Source organism: Sciurus carolinensis, chromosome 9 (assembly GCF_902686445.1).
Source record: "Sciurus carolinensis chromosome 9, mSciCar1.2, whole genome shotgun sequence".
NCBI classification, from domain to species: Eukaryota; Metazoa; Chordata; class Mammalia; order Rodentia; family Sciuridae; genus Sciurus; species Sciurus carolinensis.
Window position 1 is genome coordinate 83,253,919 of NC_062221.1, and position 15,010 is coordinate 83,268,928.

The following is a 15,010-nucleotide window of genomic DNA, read 5'->3' on the forward strand; positions in this document are numbered from 1 at the left end:
CTGGGTTTGTTTAACTGTGATCTGATTTGCTATTTTAAGTGATCCTAAGCATACTTGGAACTATTTGAAAGCCTGGTTGTCGTGATGCTGTGCTGGATCACAGCAGAGACCAGCATCATATCTACTTTAAGAGGCTGCTCTGCACATTCAGTCCTCCCACAGCAAGGACAAAACCATGCTTCCCCCATCACCTCGGGTGGAAATAGCTCTACATCATATTTCATAGATTTTAGAGCATTTTCAGTCAGCTAAAGGTTGACTCATGTTTTTGAATTATGTGTAAACTTAGGTCCTATAAATTGTCATGCCTAAGAAGAAGCCTAATAGAAAAGATTTAAAAGGAATACCAGTTATGAAAGGCACATAGGGTTTTCTGAGATTATGATCGGTATGCCATTATCTCTGGTCATGACTGTGTGTATAGAAAACCCTCACTTAAAAATTGCTTGAAAGAATCTCACTGTATTATAACTATTAGTCTTCTGCTTCCAGCTGAACTCTCGTTGAAAGAAGCACAAATCAAAGTAAACCAGCCTGACAGAACTTCTTCGTCCTCTGCCAAGGTATGAGGTGGAAAGAGTGATCTTAAATGGCAAACGGTGTCACTTGCTTTTTCCTGGGCCTAGATGTCCCTTATCATTTACTTCCTACACTCTTAAACACAGATGAGCTCAGAAGATTAAGTTGATTTTAACACAGGTAGACAGAAGAGTTGAGTTCAGAGAAAGAAGAGACCCAGCACATAGAGGGAAGGCTCCGACAGAGAGCAAAGATGAATGAAATGTGGGAGCATTTGGAATGTGGGAAAGAGCATCACAGCTGCCTTCTTTAAAATGAAAAGGAAAGTAATAACAAGAAAAGGAGAAAATAGTGAAAAGCTAGCAGAAAAAAACTAGCCTGTTCAGTCTCCTTGAAAATATCTATTCAAATTCTAGCTCTCCATGGACCCAAATAAATGGGGAAAGCAAGGAGAGGACTAATAAGCAGTCCTTCTTTCTTGTGCTAGGAATTATATCCCATAATTATGAATATTAATAACAATGCTTCCAGCTTACAAAGCTCTTTTCTTAAGAGTTGCTTTGCACAGTTCATAAACATTCTCTGTAATCCTTGCAATATGCCTATGAGTAAGATAAGTTATAAAGAACTATTATTATTAATTATAGTACATTGCAGCTAAGAGAAAAGGAATATTGCTGCAGGATATGTATAGTAATCTTGCTAACTTTTACCAAAAATATGGTACAAAGCTTTCCACATGGTGACTCACTGAGCAGAGTATCTATTTGCTTGAATACAAAGGAACGAGCAGGAATATGAGCAGCAATGCTTTCTTTCCCCTCTTTCTTCTTCCACTGGCTAAATGTCTGCACGCTTTCAATGACTTGCCCTTAAACTTTCAAGGACCAGGTTGTGTCTGAAAAAGCTCCCTCTTAGCTAAGGGCCAGGAGTATGCCCCCCAGCTAAATCCATCTACGGCATTCTCAAGATTCTCTACTTTTTTCTTTTCATTTACTTTTTTTTAAAGTTAAAGGTAAACCTATCTTATTGTTATTGATTTTTTTTTTATAGTTTAAGGTTTTTGTTTTTTTTATTTTGTCTCTAAGAAATCAATTCCCTTCACTTTCTTTAGTTGAGAGAAACGGACTCTTTCTGATAGGTCAGGCCCGTGCTTTGCTGCATCCGCCTGCTTCTTCTCACGGTCTCTTCGTTCTGTGCTCTGGGTAGCGATGCCTTTGACTTCTTTGCTTTGTTGCTCTGAGGTGCACCAGTTACTTTAATGCAGAGAAGGGAGCAAAACAGAATGACCTGAATTTTTGACCTTTTAAATACTTCCAGGCAGTTGAATTTGAAATGAAATACGTATACCAACCTTTTTCATTGTCTTTCACTTGAAAGACAATGAAAATAGTCCTCCTTAGGTGGTATACCATCAAAAGAGATGCCTATCTTTTACATCAGGTGGAGGAAACTCATTAGAAGTCTTTTCATATTTGTGAGAACAGTAGTAACCACTTATTCCTTTTTCTGCCTGGTTAGAGCATACTCAAGATAGGGTACTGAATGAGCCAGTATATTAAATTAAAAGTGTACGTAAAGACAACTGGGCACTGGCATTAGAGCAGACTGAAAGGGAAAAAGCCTCCAGGTGGGGTATTCTATGCAGGGAAGTTTGAGGAGTATTATTCAAAGGTATCTAACTTGATAGGAAGGAGACATTTCTTCTGGCTACTAGCAACATTTATTAATAGCTACTTGTTTTCCCTGAAAGCAGTCTTAGATAACATAATTGAAAATAACATTTTCTGTCATGAAAGGCCAGAGCCTAGAAACAGCAAATAACTTACCCAAGTTTTCATGAAGTTTATGTTGGAGGCATTGCACCATTGTGGTGTGTGCAGATTCTTTTCCTTTTTAGAGAGGACATCTGGAGATGTGCAAAAAGAGACCAGTGGGTTAGGATTGGTTTTATCTTCCCAGCTATTGGAACTTAAGTGTTTTTCAAGTATCTACTGAGTATCTACCAGGATAAGATGCACTGAGCAGTGTGATCTGCCTTAAGATATTTGGGTAATAGGATAATAGTACTCACCTTTCATTAACTCAGTGGCATTATGTTCTTTCCCAACCAAATGTACTTCTCTAGGATGTATTACAGAAAGCTTTGGAAGATGTAGAAGCCAAGCATAAGAATCTTAAAGAGAAACAGAGGTAAGACATAAGTTTTTCTGTTTGAAAGAATCCTCTGTGCTGTGTTAAAACAAACTCTGATTTCTAAGTAGGCAAACTTGGTGGTTATTGTGACAATTTCTCTTTTTCAGAATGTGGTATCTTATTATACTCATCCTAATTTGATCAGGGTTCCCCAATCAAGATAAACAGTATAAAATATCTATAAATATATATTGGCATGCATACATATATATCTACATAATGTTCAAACCTTTGAAAAATAGTGAGAAGTGTTCAGCATTGGTAAGTTGAGTCTGATGCTATGTCAGGATGAAGAAGTGCACCGCCCAGGAGATCCACAGACAGCTTTGCTGTTCCTCTGTCTTTGCTACTTCAACTCTGGAGGGTTGGTCTCAGTTTCTTCCTTCCTGTCTAGTAGGCCGAAACTTAGATAGGAAATAAGTGCATCCCTTACATGTGCCTACAGTAAAAATAACAAGACTATGTAAAAAAAGTAAACTACTTACTTTTGTAAGGTTTACTTGCTATAACACACATACTGAACAAATTAATTTGGATATAGTCACTGCTGCCCAAGTAAGGTCAGATTTTAAAATTGATATTTTTGGGAAACTGTTTCTTAGGGAAGAATGATTAATTTTGGTTTTCAACATTACTTTTTGGTCAGGCACTGTCATATAACTATAACTTTCCTCAAAACTTAAATATGAAATGTTACTTATGCATTTATCAGAATAATTAAAGAAATAGCATAGAAAATTTAATTGAAAGGCAATGCTTTCTCTGAAGTCTTCAAAAAAAGAAATCTTGTTGATGACTTTTTTATAATCATAGTGTAATTTATAAAAAGTGAATATCTATATTTCACTACTAATAAGGCTGATTACCTTGAACTTGTTTAAGTAGAAAAGTACTTTTTTAAAAAACTTGAACATAATCAATATGTCATGTCCTGTGTTGGGGTCCCTTAAACAGTCAGTACTCTTATTTGTTGAAGAGTTCTGATCTTCTAGTTGAGTAAAGATTTTTTTTCCCATTTTTATTTTCTGTTTTTATTTATCCTAATTAGTTATACATGACAGTAGAATACATTTTAACACATCATACACATATGGAATATAATTCTCATTTGTCTGACTGTACATGATGTAGAGTTATATGGGTCATGTAATCATGTAGACACATAGGAGAATGTCCAATTCATTCTACTATCATTCCTCCCCTCCCTTCATTTCCTTAAGTAAAGATTTTTGAGAAGTTTGATCCATATATGCTTACCCTAGATGTACATGTATTTATTATATTCATTCTATATTAACCCATGCTGGTAACTTCTCATCAAGTCTGCGATATTCTGTTTATCACATCCACACCAGTGGACGGATGGAACTTTATTATTGTCCTCTATTGATAAATGCCTTTAATCATTCCAATAGGTCTAGAGTGTCAGTTGTAATAGTACATGGTCATGAATCTGGAGAGAACAAGCTGTGTTTGTGGAGGGAGGGAAGCTATGGGGTGAGTGCCCAGGAAGAATTCTCCCAGTTGCCATTCTTCGTTGGGAAAGGAAAATAATTGTTATGTACTTAATTTGTTTCAGGTTTATATTTTAAAATTATCTTCTTTAGTCCTCATGATATCCCAAGTGACTAGGCAGATGACATCCCCATGTTTTAGGTGAGACGGAATGTTTAAGGGCTCCTCCATAGTCGCCCAGTTGTTAGAAAGGTGAACTTGTGTTTGAAGCCAAGCCTGCCTCTTCGTATAACAGGAACTTTTCATAGTTCCCAGTAATCTCCTAATACTATAATTTTTTCTGTCACATTCTTTTATTTCTCAATTCCTGTTTTTACAGTTTTAATAGAAAAGTTACACAAAACATAGTATAGGACTGAAAAATAGGAGCTCATATCTATAAACTTGGCTTATTAACTTTTATTTACCTTTGATATTTAGAAAAGGGTAGAGAGAAAACTAAAGAACATCTTTTGGCACATTCTGATCAGATATTTGGAGACTTGAGAACATTTTGAAAGTTAGAAGTGACATCCAGTGTAAGAAATAACTAAAATTTTGAAAAAGTCAAATTAACATTTTCCAAAAATGCTAAAATGTACATATCGGATCAGTTAACATTTCAGAACGCCTTTGGATTTTTCTGGCTTTTCTAAGTTTAAATTAACAGGTTTGTTTTTTGAATCAAAGAATGCTTGTGTTTTTGTGTGGTTATTTGCATCATATTTATGCAGAATACTTGGCTATACAGAGATATTGAGTCTACCCACCAGGTTTTGCAAAATATCTGGAAATGTTATATATCATTCCTTTCATGTGTACCTTCTGACTAATTATTAGCAGTTTTATAAGCTGTGTATATTATTTAGTTAAAAAAAACTTTTCTAATTATAACTCTAGAGAATTAAAAAAAGCAAGAACACTCTTCCTGTTCTTTGGAGTGAACATAGAAAACCGAAGCCGATCTGGAATGTTCATTTACAGTAATAACCGTTTAATCAAAATGCATGAGAAAGTGGGTCCACAGTTGAAACTGAAGTCCTTGTAAGTATGATTTTGTTTTCAGATGCACAAGCAGGAAAAGAGAGGTTGTACTAAGGGTTTGTGGAATGAGATGAGTGATTAATTCTAATGGGGGCAGGTGTCATATTTTCTGTTCGCCCTTCCTGTCAATGTGCAGCATTAATCTGCCCAATTTATATTACCAGTGAAGCTGTGTATTTGCTCTAAAGCAAAAACACACTTTTGGAAACATTTTTTTTCAATGCATTTCTCAAACGGCTTGATGTTTTACCATTCCTTGAGCCATCTCTTTGGGTTTTTAATGTTTTACCAATTTAAAAATAATGCAGACTACATTAAAGAAATTTTAGAAGAGAAGGAGAAGAAATATTCACAGACCTGGAGAGCAACCATGTTAACAGTCCCTACATGTGTGAGGTCTTGCCAGTGACCTGCTGAGCACATGTTATTAGAAGACTCCAGTGCCTTTAGATTCCAGAGTAATACATTCTGTTGCTCTCCAACTGTCTGGAACTCCACAAGCTGCTTTCATCAGTCATGTAGAGTCCCGAAGAGACACCATATTAAAGGACAGAGTCAGACAGAACATCCATGCAGAGTAGAAGGGGTCAGGAGAGCATTTATCACCTTGTTTCCTTACTCTCGAGGAATTAGCAATTCATTTATTGTTCATGCAGTATTATTGCTGTTAATGTGCCAGGCACTGTAATAAGCCCTGAAGACAAAATGCTCAAGAATCACTATTTTTTGCTAAAGAACATATAGTCCAGGGAAAGGGACAAGCATTCAAATGTGTATTTTTTATACGGTGTGAAACAGCAAGAATCATCTTTTAAAACCTGAATTAATTGATTCTTTTGCTTAAAAGCCCAGAGCCGTGTGTAGAAATGCCTGTTACATCTTCCAGTGATCTGGCCTCTGCCTGGCTGTGGGCTCTGCTCCTTTGTCCACACCCCAGACTCTGCATTCTCTTCCTCCCATCACCTAAGCTCATTTCTTCCTCAGGGTCTTGGCATGTGCTCTTTCCTCCGCCTTGAGACTTCTGTCCTCTCAGACCTTCCTACTGCTGGCCCTAGTCTGCCATTCAGAGCTCTAAAGTCCCTTCCGTAGGAAGGTCTTCCTTCATTGATTAAGTAACTCGGCCCCTGCTGTCCCCTTCACCCGTCACTCTTTGCATATTATAGCACCTACTGTATTTTCCTCATACCACTTATCATCGTCTGAAATGCTCTTGTACACTTACCTGTTTGCTAGAATCATGCCAGTCACCCTTTAGTCAATGGGAGAACTTCCTAGCCAGGGACTTTGTCTTTCTTGTTCATAACTGCATTCGTAGTTCCTGGAATAGGGTCAGTGCTGTGCTTGAACGAATGAATGAACGAGTGAATGAATGAATGCTGTGTTAGAGATGAACATCAACGACAAAAAAAAAAAAAAAAAATAAGCATTTAGAAGAGGCAGAAAATCAAACTGGGGGAAACTGGGTCAGGATTCCTGGATAAAACGATGCCCAAATTTAGATTTACAGAATGAATAGTGGAGGGAAGGCAGGTGGAAGAAAAAGTGATGAGAAACACAACAGGTGGAGTCATCGGAGTGATTGTGTTCCAGAGAGAGGCAATGGGCAACCGCCAAAGTGCTGGACAACCAAGGCTTTTTCCCATAACAGACTGTTTGAACAGGCAAAATACTGCAGGTGTGTACGTCCTGTGCCACTTAAAAACTGAAACAGGCAAATCCCAGAACCCTCTGTTCAACAGATCCTGTCGCCCTTTGGGATAATGAAACCCTTCCATTCCCTACTACAATTCACTGAGCACCCCCACGGACCTCTGCAATGAATAGAAATCCAGCCTGACACATGAAACAGGGACAAAGAAAGTGACTTTCTGCCAGTATGATTAAAAGGATCATGCCAGTTGGTTGCAATAAGGCCCCATTACTGGTGTTTATGCTAAAAGGCTTCTTCCCACCAATGCTTACTCTCCATGTAAAGGAGACAGGTTTGGAAAAAGAGTTGCATTAATTCAGCAATGATGTGCTGAAGTGATTTCACATGATACAATGTCTGGGATCACAACAGATTTATGATAATGAAATATAATCACAGTCTAACTTGTTTAACTTTGACATGATTCAAACCAAGAGAACAAATTTATTTTTTTAAATGTTGATTGCAAATAGCCAGCATATATTTGATATTTCTTTTTGTACAGCTTAATTTTATAAAATTTATGTGTGTGTTTATTCCTTCAGACTTGGTGCAGGCGTGGTTGGAATTGTTAACATACCCTTGGAGATCATGGAGCCATCCCACAATAAACAAGAATTTCTCAATGTCCAAGAGTATAATCATTTGTTGAAAGTCATGGGACAGTACTTGGTTCAGTACTGTAAGGACACTGGGATCAGTGAGTATTCAGTGGTCATAGTAAGAGATGCTTAAAAGGGATCAACCTGTGTGATTTCTTTAAGCTGAAGTGATTATATTGACTCAGGTATCCAGTAACCTAAAGCTCTGAAAGAGAGTTCCAACTTTAATAACAGAGAGAGACGGACTGGAGCGCAGCTCAGTGATAGAGCTTGTGCCCAGTATGCTCAAGGCTCTGAGTTCCAGCCCAGCCCTGCAAAAACAAAGAAAGAAAAACGAAAAAAAAAAAAAAGTGAGAGAGGAGCTAGTTTCAGAACTTTTACCAGAATATCATGTGAAAAGCAAAGCAGCAGATTAGAAATTGTAAGAGGGCAGCCAGAGAGCAGAGTGTGGTGGTGTCTCTGACCATGAGGAGGGAGGCAGGAGATTACTCCAAACACACTGAGAAGCCATCAAAGGACATTGAGCCTACACTGTCCCTCATGGACCATAGTAGCTCTTAGAACATTCCTACATCATGCCATAGATTGGCAATTATTGTCCCTGGGCAATTGTAGGTATGTTAAACATTGTTTTATATACCTAACACTTATTGAGGATGTTAATTACAAAAAGATTTCAATTAAAACTCATAAAATCAGTATGTTTGGAGACTTCAAAGATAAACTTTAGTTGTCTGGGAAATTTGACCAACTCAGGTCACCTCACTCCTCAGTGATACTTGAACATTTAGGTGGTGTGCTGCTTATTCATTAAATAGGCACTTGTTTTTAATGTACTCAGTTGTAGGACTTCATTTATGGAAAGAAATTGACAAGCTACGTGTATGTGTTGTGTATTTGTTCAGTGATTTACATGAAGTATGTATAATTCATTCATGTCAAAAAAATATATCTCTCCGTGAGAAAACTTAAAACCTTATTGCTGGACTTGAAGTTGCAATTTTGGACTTGAAGTAGAATATTTTCTTTTCTTTTGTACTCATCCTACTTGGACCTAAAATTTTCTCACCAGTGGACCAGAGGAAAGAGTGCAGGAATGCAGGGGAAAAGTTAAAAGAGGGAATGAGGTTGCAAAACTGTATCTTCATGTCATGGCCTAACACCTACTCAGTGTGTGGTCTGTGCCCCAGCAGCATCTGTCCACTTGGAGGTTGTTAGAAAGCAGAATGAATTTCTCGCCCCACTTGAGACCTTTCAATTTAAAATCTGCATTTTCACATGATCTCCAAGTGGTTTTGATGCACATTCGAGTTTGAGAAGCACTGCTCTGAAGAGCACACTCATGTAATTTTTCTTTGGGTTGACATACTTTTTCACAGGTAGTTTTTTTCTCCCTCAGAGATATTTTTGAAATTCTACCAAGATAGGAAGGACTATCTTGTTTGACAGGGTTTGCAAAAAAGCTGTAGAAAAGGTAGGAAGGTACAAATGTAAACATAAACATAAACAGTGAAATATAAATTACACATCCATGTCCTAGTTTTTAGTACTGCATCATGACACGGTAGTAAAGGAAAACGTTATGCATTTGAAAATTGTCTAACTCCCCTTTCTAGTCATATCTTCACTGCAATCCCATCTGTTTTAGTCAGCTGTTTTTCACTGTTGTGAATAGATGATCTGACCAGCATAATTATAGAGGAAGAAAGGTTTATTTGACAGCTCACAATTTTAGAGGTCTCAGTCCACAGAAGGCTGGCTCCATTCCTTGGGGCTCAAGGTGAGGCTGAACATCATGGCGGGAGAGGCTGGTGGAGGGAAGCCGCTCACATCACGGTGATCAGGAAGCAGAGAGAGAGAGCTCCACTCTTCAGATACAAAATATATACTCCAAAGCCACACCCCAATTTCAGTCTCCTCTAGTCACACCCTACCACTTCAATTAATCCCATTAGGGATTGATTCACTGATTAGGTTAAGACTCTTACCACTCAATCATTTCTCCTCTGAACCTTCCTGCATTGTCTCACATGTGAACTTTTGGGGGACACCTCACATCCACACCATAACACCATCCTTGTCTTCCTCAGAAAGATGTAGGTATTGACTAACAGGTCAGAGGAATCAGCTCCATCCTGCACACATTTAGGAGAGGTATCATACCTCCATCCTGTTGTGGGTGGTGCTCTCAGCCCCTGTGCCTGGTGTCTGGGTACTCCCACCCACCGCAGTTGTACTGTCCACTCTGGTTGTCACTTGCCAACTTGCCTACACCAACTGTATGTAACTCCTTGTTCCTAACCTATCTACCTATTTTTTAAAAACATTTCTCAAGGGACATAATATGGTTCAAAATAAATGTTAATTTGCATTTTTATTATTACTCATTAATAACATTGTTTTTCTGTTTCTCTAATTTCCTATGAGTTGAGTTAGGGCTAGCAGATTCTCCCACAAAAGCTGTTCCTCTAGAAGGAAGTCAGAGAATAGAAGAGGGACAGCAAATAGCAAGCATGTGTAGTTGTTCATACATCTCACAACTTCATTCCCAAACTTCATTCTCACCCTGAATCAAATAATGAAGGTCAGGATTGATAGTCTCAATAACTTCTGCAGATATACACCTTCGAAGTCTGCTTATCAATTCCCACAAGGGTGGGGGAGAGAAGTAATGCAATGCCTGACTAATACTCTGAAAGCTAGTATTACAGGGCACACACTTTTAATGAAAAGTATTTGGGTAGTTATTTTGCCTTATAAATAAAAGATGCAATCTTTGTATTTGCTGTAAATCTGGTCTGTTTCTGTGGAAAATTGGGCCCTTGTAAAAATTGAATCAGCAGAAAGGGAAATGGAAAGGTAATGACTTTGTGTCATTTAGAAAATCTACATTTGCTTTTGGCACAGTTGATGCTAAGAATCTCAGAAATATGTTTCTCGACTCAGTCTGACCTCACCTCACTGTCTGCTACTATGTTTTCTGAAGCTTTATTCTTCCTCACGATAAGATGGAATTATTATTCCAGCTTTGGGGAATAGGGAGAGAAGGAGACAGAAAATATGGGGAGAGACAGCAAACGAAATTTGGGTTTGAACAGAAGCAATTATGTAGAAATGTGTTACTAAACTTTTCCAAAATGGATCAGAATTGAGCTGATGTGTTAAAATGAAATCTGTGGTGTAACAAGCATAACTTTTTCCAGCAGAATTCAAATCATAGGTCCTCAGCTTATAGAGGCTGAATTACATTTAGTCCAGTCACCCTCCACCTAACAGTCTTTTACAGCTGAGCAAGGGCTTCCCATGAAGAAAATTACTCCTCTTGGCAGGCCACGAATCTTGGCACCACTCAGGGTCCACTCTGTCTGGGAACTTCTCATTAACAGGATGTGTGGTCTTGAATACCTGTGTATGCCCAAACTGGTAAGTTGAAATTCCCACTCCCAAGAGGATGGTATTAGGTCATGAGAGCAGAGGCCTCATGATTGGGATTGATACCTGTATGAAAGAGGAACAAAGGAGGCTCCTCTCCACACCAAAGTGAGGTTAGAGTGAGAAGGTATGTCTGTGAACCAGGAAGTGAGCCCTCACCAGTCTCTAAAGCTACCAGGACCTTGATCCTGGATGCCCATCCTCCAGAACTATAGGAAATAAATTCTGGTGTTCATAACCCACCCAGTCTATGGTATTTTGCTAGAGGAATCCAGATGGACTAAGACCTAGGGCTAACATGATTTGACAATCAAAAATAGGATAGGTTGCTAACAAAGAAGAATGAAGCCAGAAGCCAGTTTCTGGGAAGTGATGAGCTGTTAACCAGGCCAACTTGATCCTTCCCATTTGGGGTCACGGGCTTGCAGAGATTTGAAGACAAGCTGATCTCCCTCTTCTGTCTTTTTTTATCCTAATATTTCTAAGTCTTATTATTGTTCTTCATTTGACATGTATTTGCCCTTCTAGCATTACAGTTTAAAGTTTATCACCTAGAAACAAAATATTCCAGATGAGACCTGGACATCCTTGAGTGAGGTGGTCTCATCGTTTTTTTTTTTTTTTTTTTTTTTGAGTTTCTGTAATGCTGGTGGTGTAGCCTACTAATATATTAACTCTCAGTAGCACATGATTTGACCCTCAGTGTCTTTACTACCAATTAAATATTCAACAAAAAAATTAATACATGTTCTTATAAAACTACACCTCCCTTTACTTGTGTTTTTCCAATAAGTGTTTTGGGGCCTTAGTGTACCATCAGACACATGTCCCTATTAAGCTTTATCACCTTATTTGGCTTCATTCATTCAGATTGTCAGGACCTTTCTTTGAATCTAGTGCTGACTAATAACTAATGTATTATTTTCCCAGATTTATGCAAAACCTGGCTAGCATTTTCCCTGGGATTTCATATAAATCCTGTTACAGAGGACAAGAAACACAAGTTCTGTGATCTCTACTGAGATAGAAATGGGCACATGGCACGTGAGTGAGGACAGTGAGCCCATTACAGGTTTTCCTAGTTATGCTGTCACCTAACTCTTGTCAATCTTCCAGTTTGTGCACAATTTTGAAAGGGATAGTATTTTTAGGATGAATATTTCCATAAATAATGTCTAGTCCCTGGATAGAACTAGCTTCTCACAACAAAATTTTCTTTGTCTCGTATGAGATACCCATATTTATGTGGATTTGTCTCTGTGTCTTCTATTCTGAACTGTTGCTCTACATGTCTATTTTGATGCCAATACCATGCCATTTTTGTTACTGTTGCTCTGTAGTATAGTTTAAGGTCTGGTATTGTGATGCCTCTTTCACTCTTCTTGCTAAGGATTGCTTTGGCTATTCTGAGACTCTTATTTTTCCAAATGAACTTCATATTTGCTTTTTTTTATAGTTTTATGAAGAATGTAATTAGGATTTTAATAGAAATTTATTTATACTTCTAGCTTTTCCCTCACCTCGATGATGAAGACAATTCTAAAATTATATCTGTAATTTTTTAGCATGTATTTCCTAAGGTGCTCTTTGCAAACCACAGTACAATATCACACCTAAAAATTGATAGTACCTCTTCAGTGCAATAAAATACCCAATTTATTATTCTTATTTTTAATGATTTCCTGTCATAGTATAATACACAGGGCCCCTCCCTCTCCTCGACACTCTTCATCCCCACTTGTTTATACTTCCAGTTTATTTGTAGGAGAGTCTGGGTTGGTTGTCTTGTAGTTTCCACACAGTCTAGATTTTCCTGCAGCATGGCACATTCTTCCAGTCTGTTTTTTTTTTTTTTAATTGGTAGATTATGGACTAGCAGTTTGATCAACTTCAGATGTGGTTTTTGTGAAGGCATATATTACCCAATTATTTCTTCTTTTAATGATACTAGATGTTGATTATCAATGCTCAAAATCCATAGAAGTTCCAAAAAAATGTGCTGTAACAAATTTTCTTATTTTACTAGCTCTAATACTTCTACAAAGAAAAACTTCCTTGCATATACTATTTGGTGATGCATATTAGTTGGTAATTTGACTATCTGACAAAAGCAGCAGCACTATATTGCTAAAAACTTGCTTTGAATAAAAGCTTAATGTAAGAGGAGTTAGAGGCAATTAAACAATTAAGACATGTAGACAGTCTGACTCTAATTGTTTGTGTGGCATCAATGTATGCTTTGTTTAAAACCATTATTTCATGTCAGCTCCCAGCAAATAACAGGATGATTCAGAAGTTCATCAGATTGACTTTTTTCTTGGGAAAAAAAAAATCACTTTCTCAGATTTTATCCATTTACATTGCTTTCATCTGGTAATTGGAATTATCACCATTGACAGCACTTATGCTTCCTATTCTTTCTGATTGCACCTATATTATCATGATAATGACATTTTTTTACATCTACAGTCAAGTTTCTTGCTAAAATATCTCAGAGGCTCTCACCCATGTTGCAGATAAAATACTAAAAAGACTAGCACTCTTATTTTGTCTTGGAATTTGATACCATTTGATTCTTAGTTCAGTTTCCCCCTCCAATTTTGAGCAAGACCTCAAACTCTTCACCAGCCTGCTAATGTGTACCTTAGTAAAGAAGAGTAAGTTATACTCAACTACTCTGAACTTAATGCAACCAGTGATCTAATGAACATAATAAAGACTATAGGGAATAAAATTGTACTGTATATGACTTTGGGCTAAATGAGTAGATTTTATCTGTTGTTGCTAAAAAGAGAAAGAAAAAAGGTAACTTTTTTTTGTGAAATGATGGATAAGTTCAATTGTTTCACTACAGTAACCTTTATATTGACTATGTGTCACATAAAGTCATTTTGTGTACCTTAAATATGTAGCACAGTAAAATTTATTTAAAAATATTTTTCCTATCCATAAAAAATAAAACAATGCAATTGAAATTGAACATAAATTGTATTAATAGGAAAATGAAATATGAATCTTTAGACTTTTAAGAGCATTAACTAATTCAACAGGCTTCCTATATGTCTGAGTAATGTAAGGAGAGTCCTGGTATAAAGATAATCTATTGTAACCCAGCCAGTGGAGAGACACATAGCTGACTAGGCTGTTATCCATGATAACACAGAGCTCTAAGAATATGTGTTTGATTATTAAGTCTAGTTTCGATTTCCACATTTTAGAGAGAATGAGAGAAATGAATGTATCCAAAGGAAAACAATGACAACACTAAATAGAAATAGAACCTAAATAAAGTAAAAGTTATTTCTTCCTTAGAAAAGAACCAGATGAAGCTTAACTTTCCTCAGTGTTGCTTTGAGGATTTATTGAGGAGATCTTTAGACCCTCTCCTCTACTTTCCATGTACATGTGTTTTCCAACTGGGAGCCACGCTGCCCTGGGGAACCTCAGAATATACCAGGCAGTCCTGAGTAACTTAGTCTACCAGTTATTGTGTAAAATGGCACTATACGTCATAGAAAATATGCTACAGATTTTCAAACATATATAGATGTAGTTGGGAGAAGTGAAATATAAACATTCTCAGATGCGTTATTAAAAATGGTGCTGAGAAAACTGGATGCTCATTTGTAGAAGATGGAACCTTGACCTCTGTCCATCATCATATACAAAAATCAACTCAAAATGGATCAAAAGCCTAAAAGTAAGATCTAAAAGTATAAGTAGAAAACAGAAACCACTTAAAGACATTGATATGGGAAGTGACTTTTCTGGATATGGCCCCAAAAACTCACTAAAAAAAATTAAAATAGACAAATAGAATTACAGGCAATCTGTGAAATGGAAGAAAGTATTTCCCAACTGTTAATCAAACAAAGGATTAATATCCAGAATGTATTAGGAACTCAAAAAGGTTAACAACATAAAAACCCAAATAATCCAATAAAATGGTCAAATAATTTGAATAGACACTTCACAAAAGCAAAGCAGATGACTAACAAATACATGAAACCATGCTCAGTATTATTAGCTATGA

General features: G+C 37.1%; 1 protein-coding gene across 1 annotated transcript in view; it reads left to right on the forward strand.

Annotated features, from left to right (window-relative positions):
- The window catches only part of Morc1 (MORC family CW-type zinc finger 1), a 146,302-nt gene that overhangs the window by 48,965 nt on the left and 82,327 nt on the right, over positions 1-15,010 (forward strand). The window contains 4 exon segments of the mRNA XM_047565496.1: positions 493-563; positions 2,648-2,712; positions 5,110-5,253; positions 7,489-7,643. Coding sequence (XP_047421452.1) covers positions 493-563; positions 2,648-2,712; positions 5,110-5,253; positions 7,489-7,643 — 435 coding nt within the window.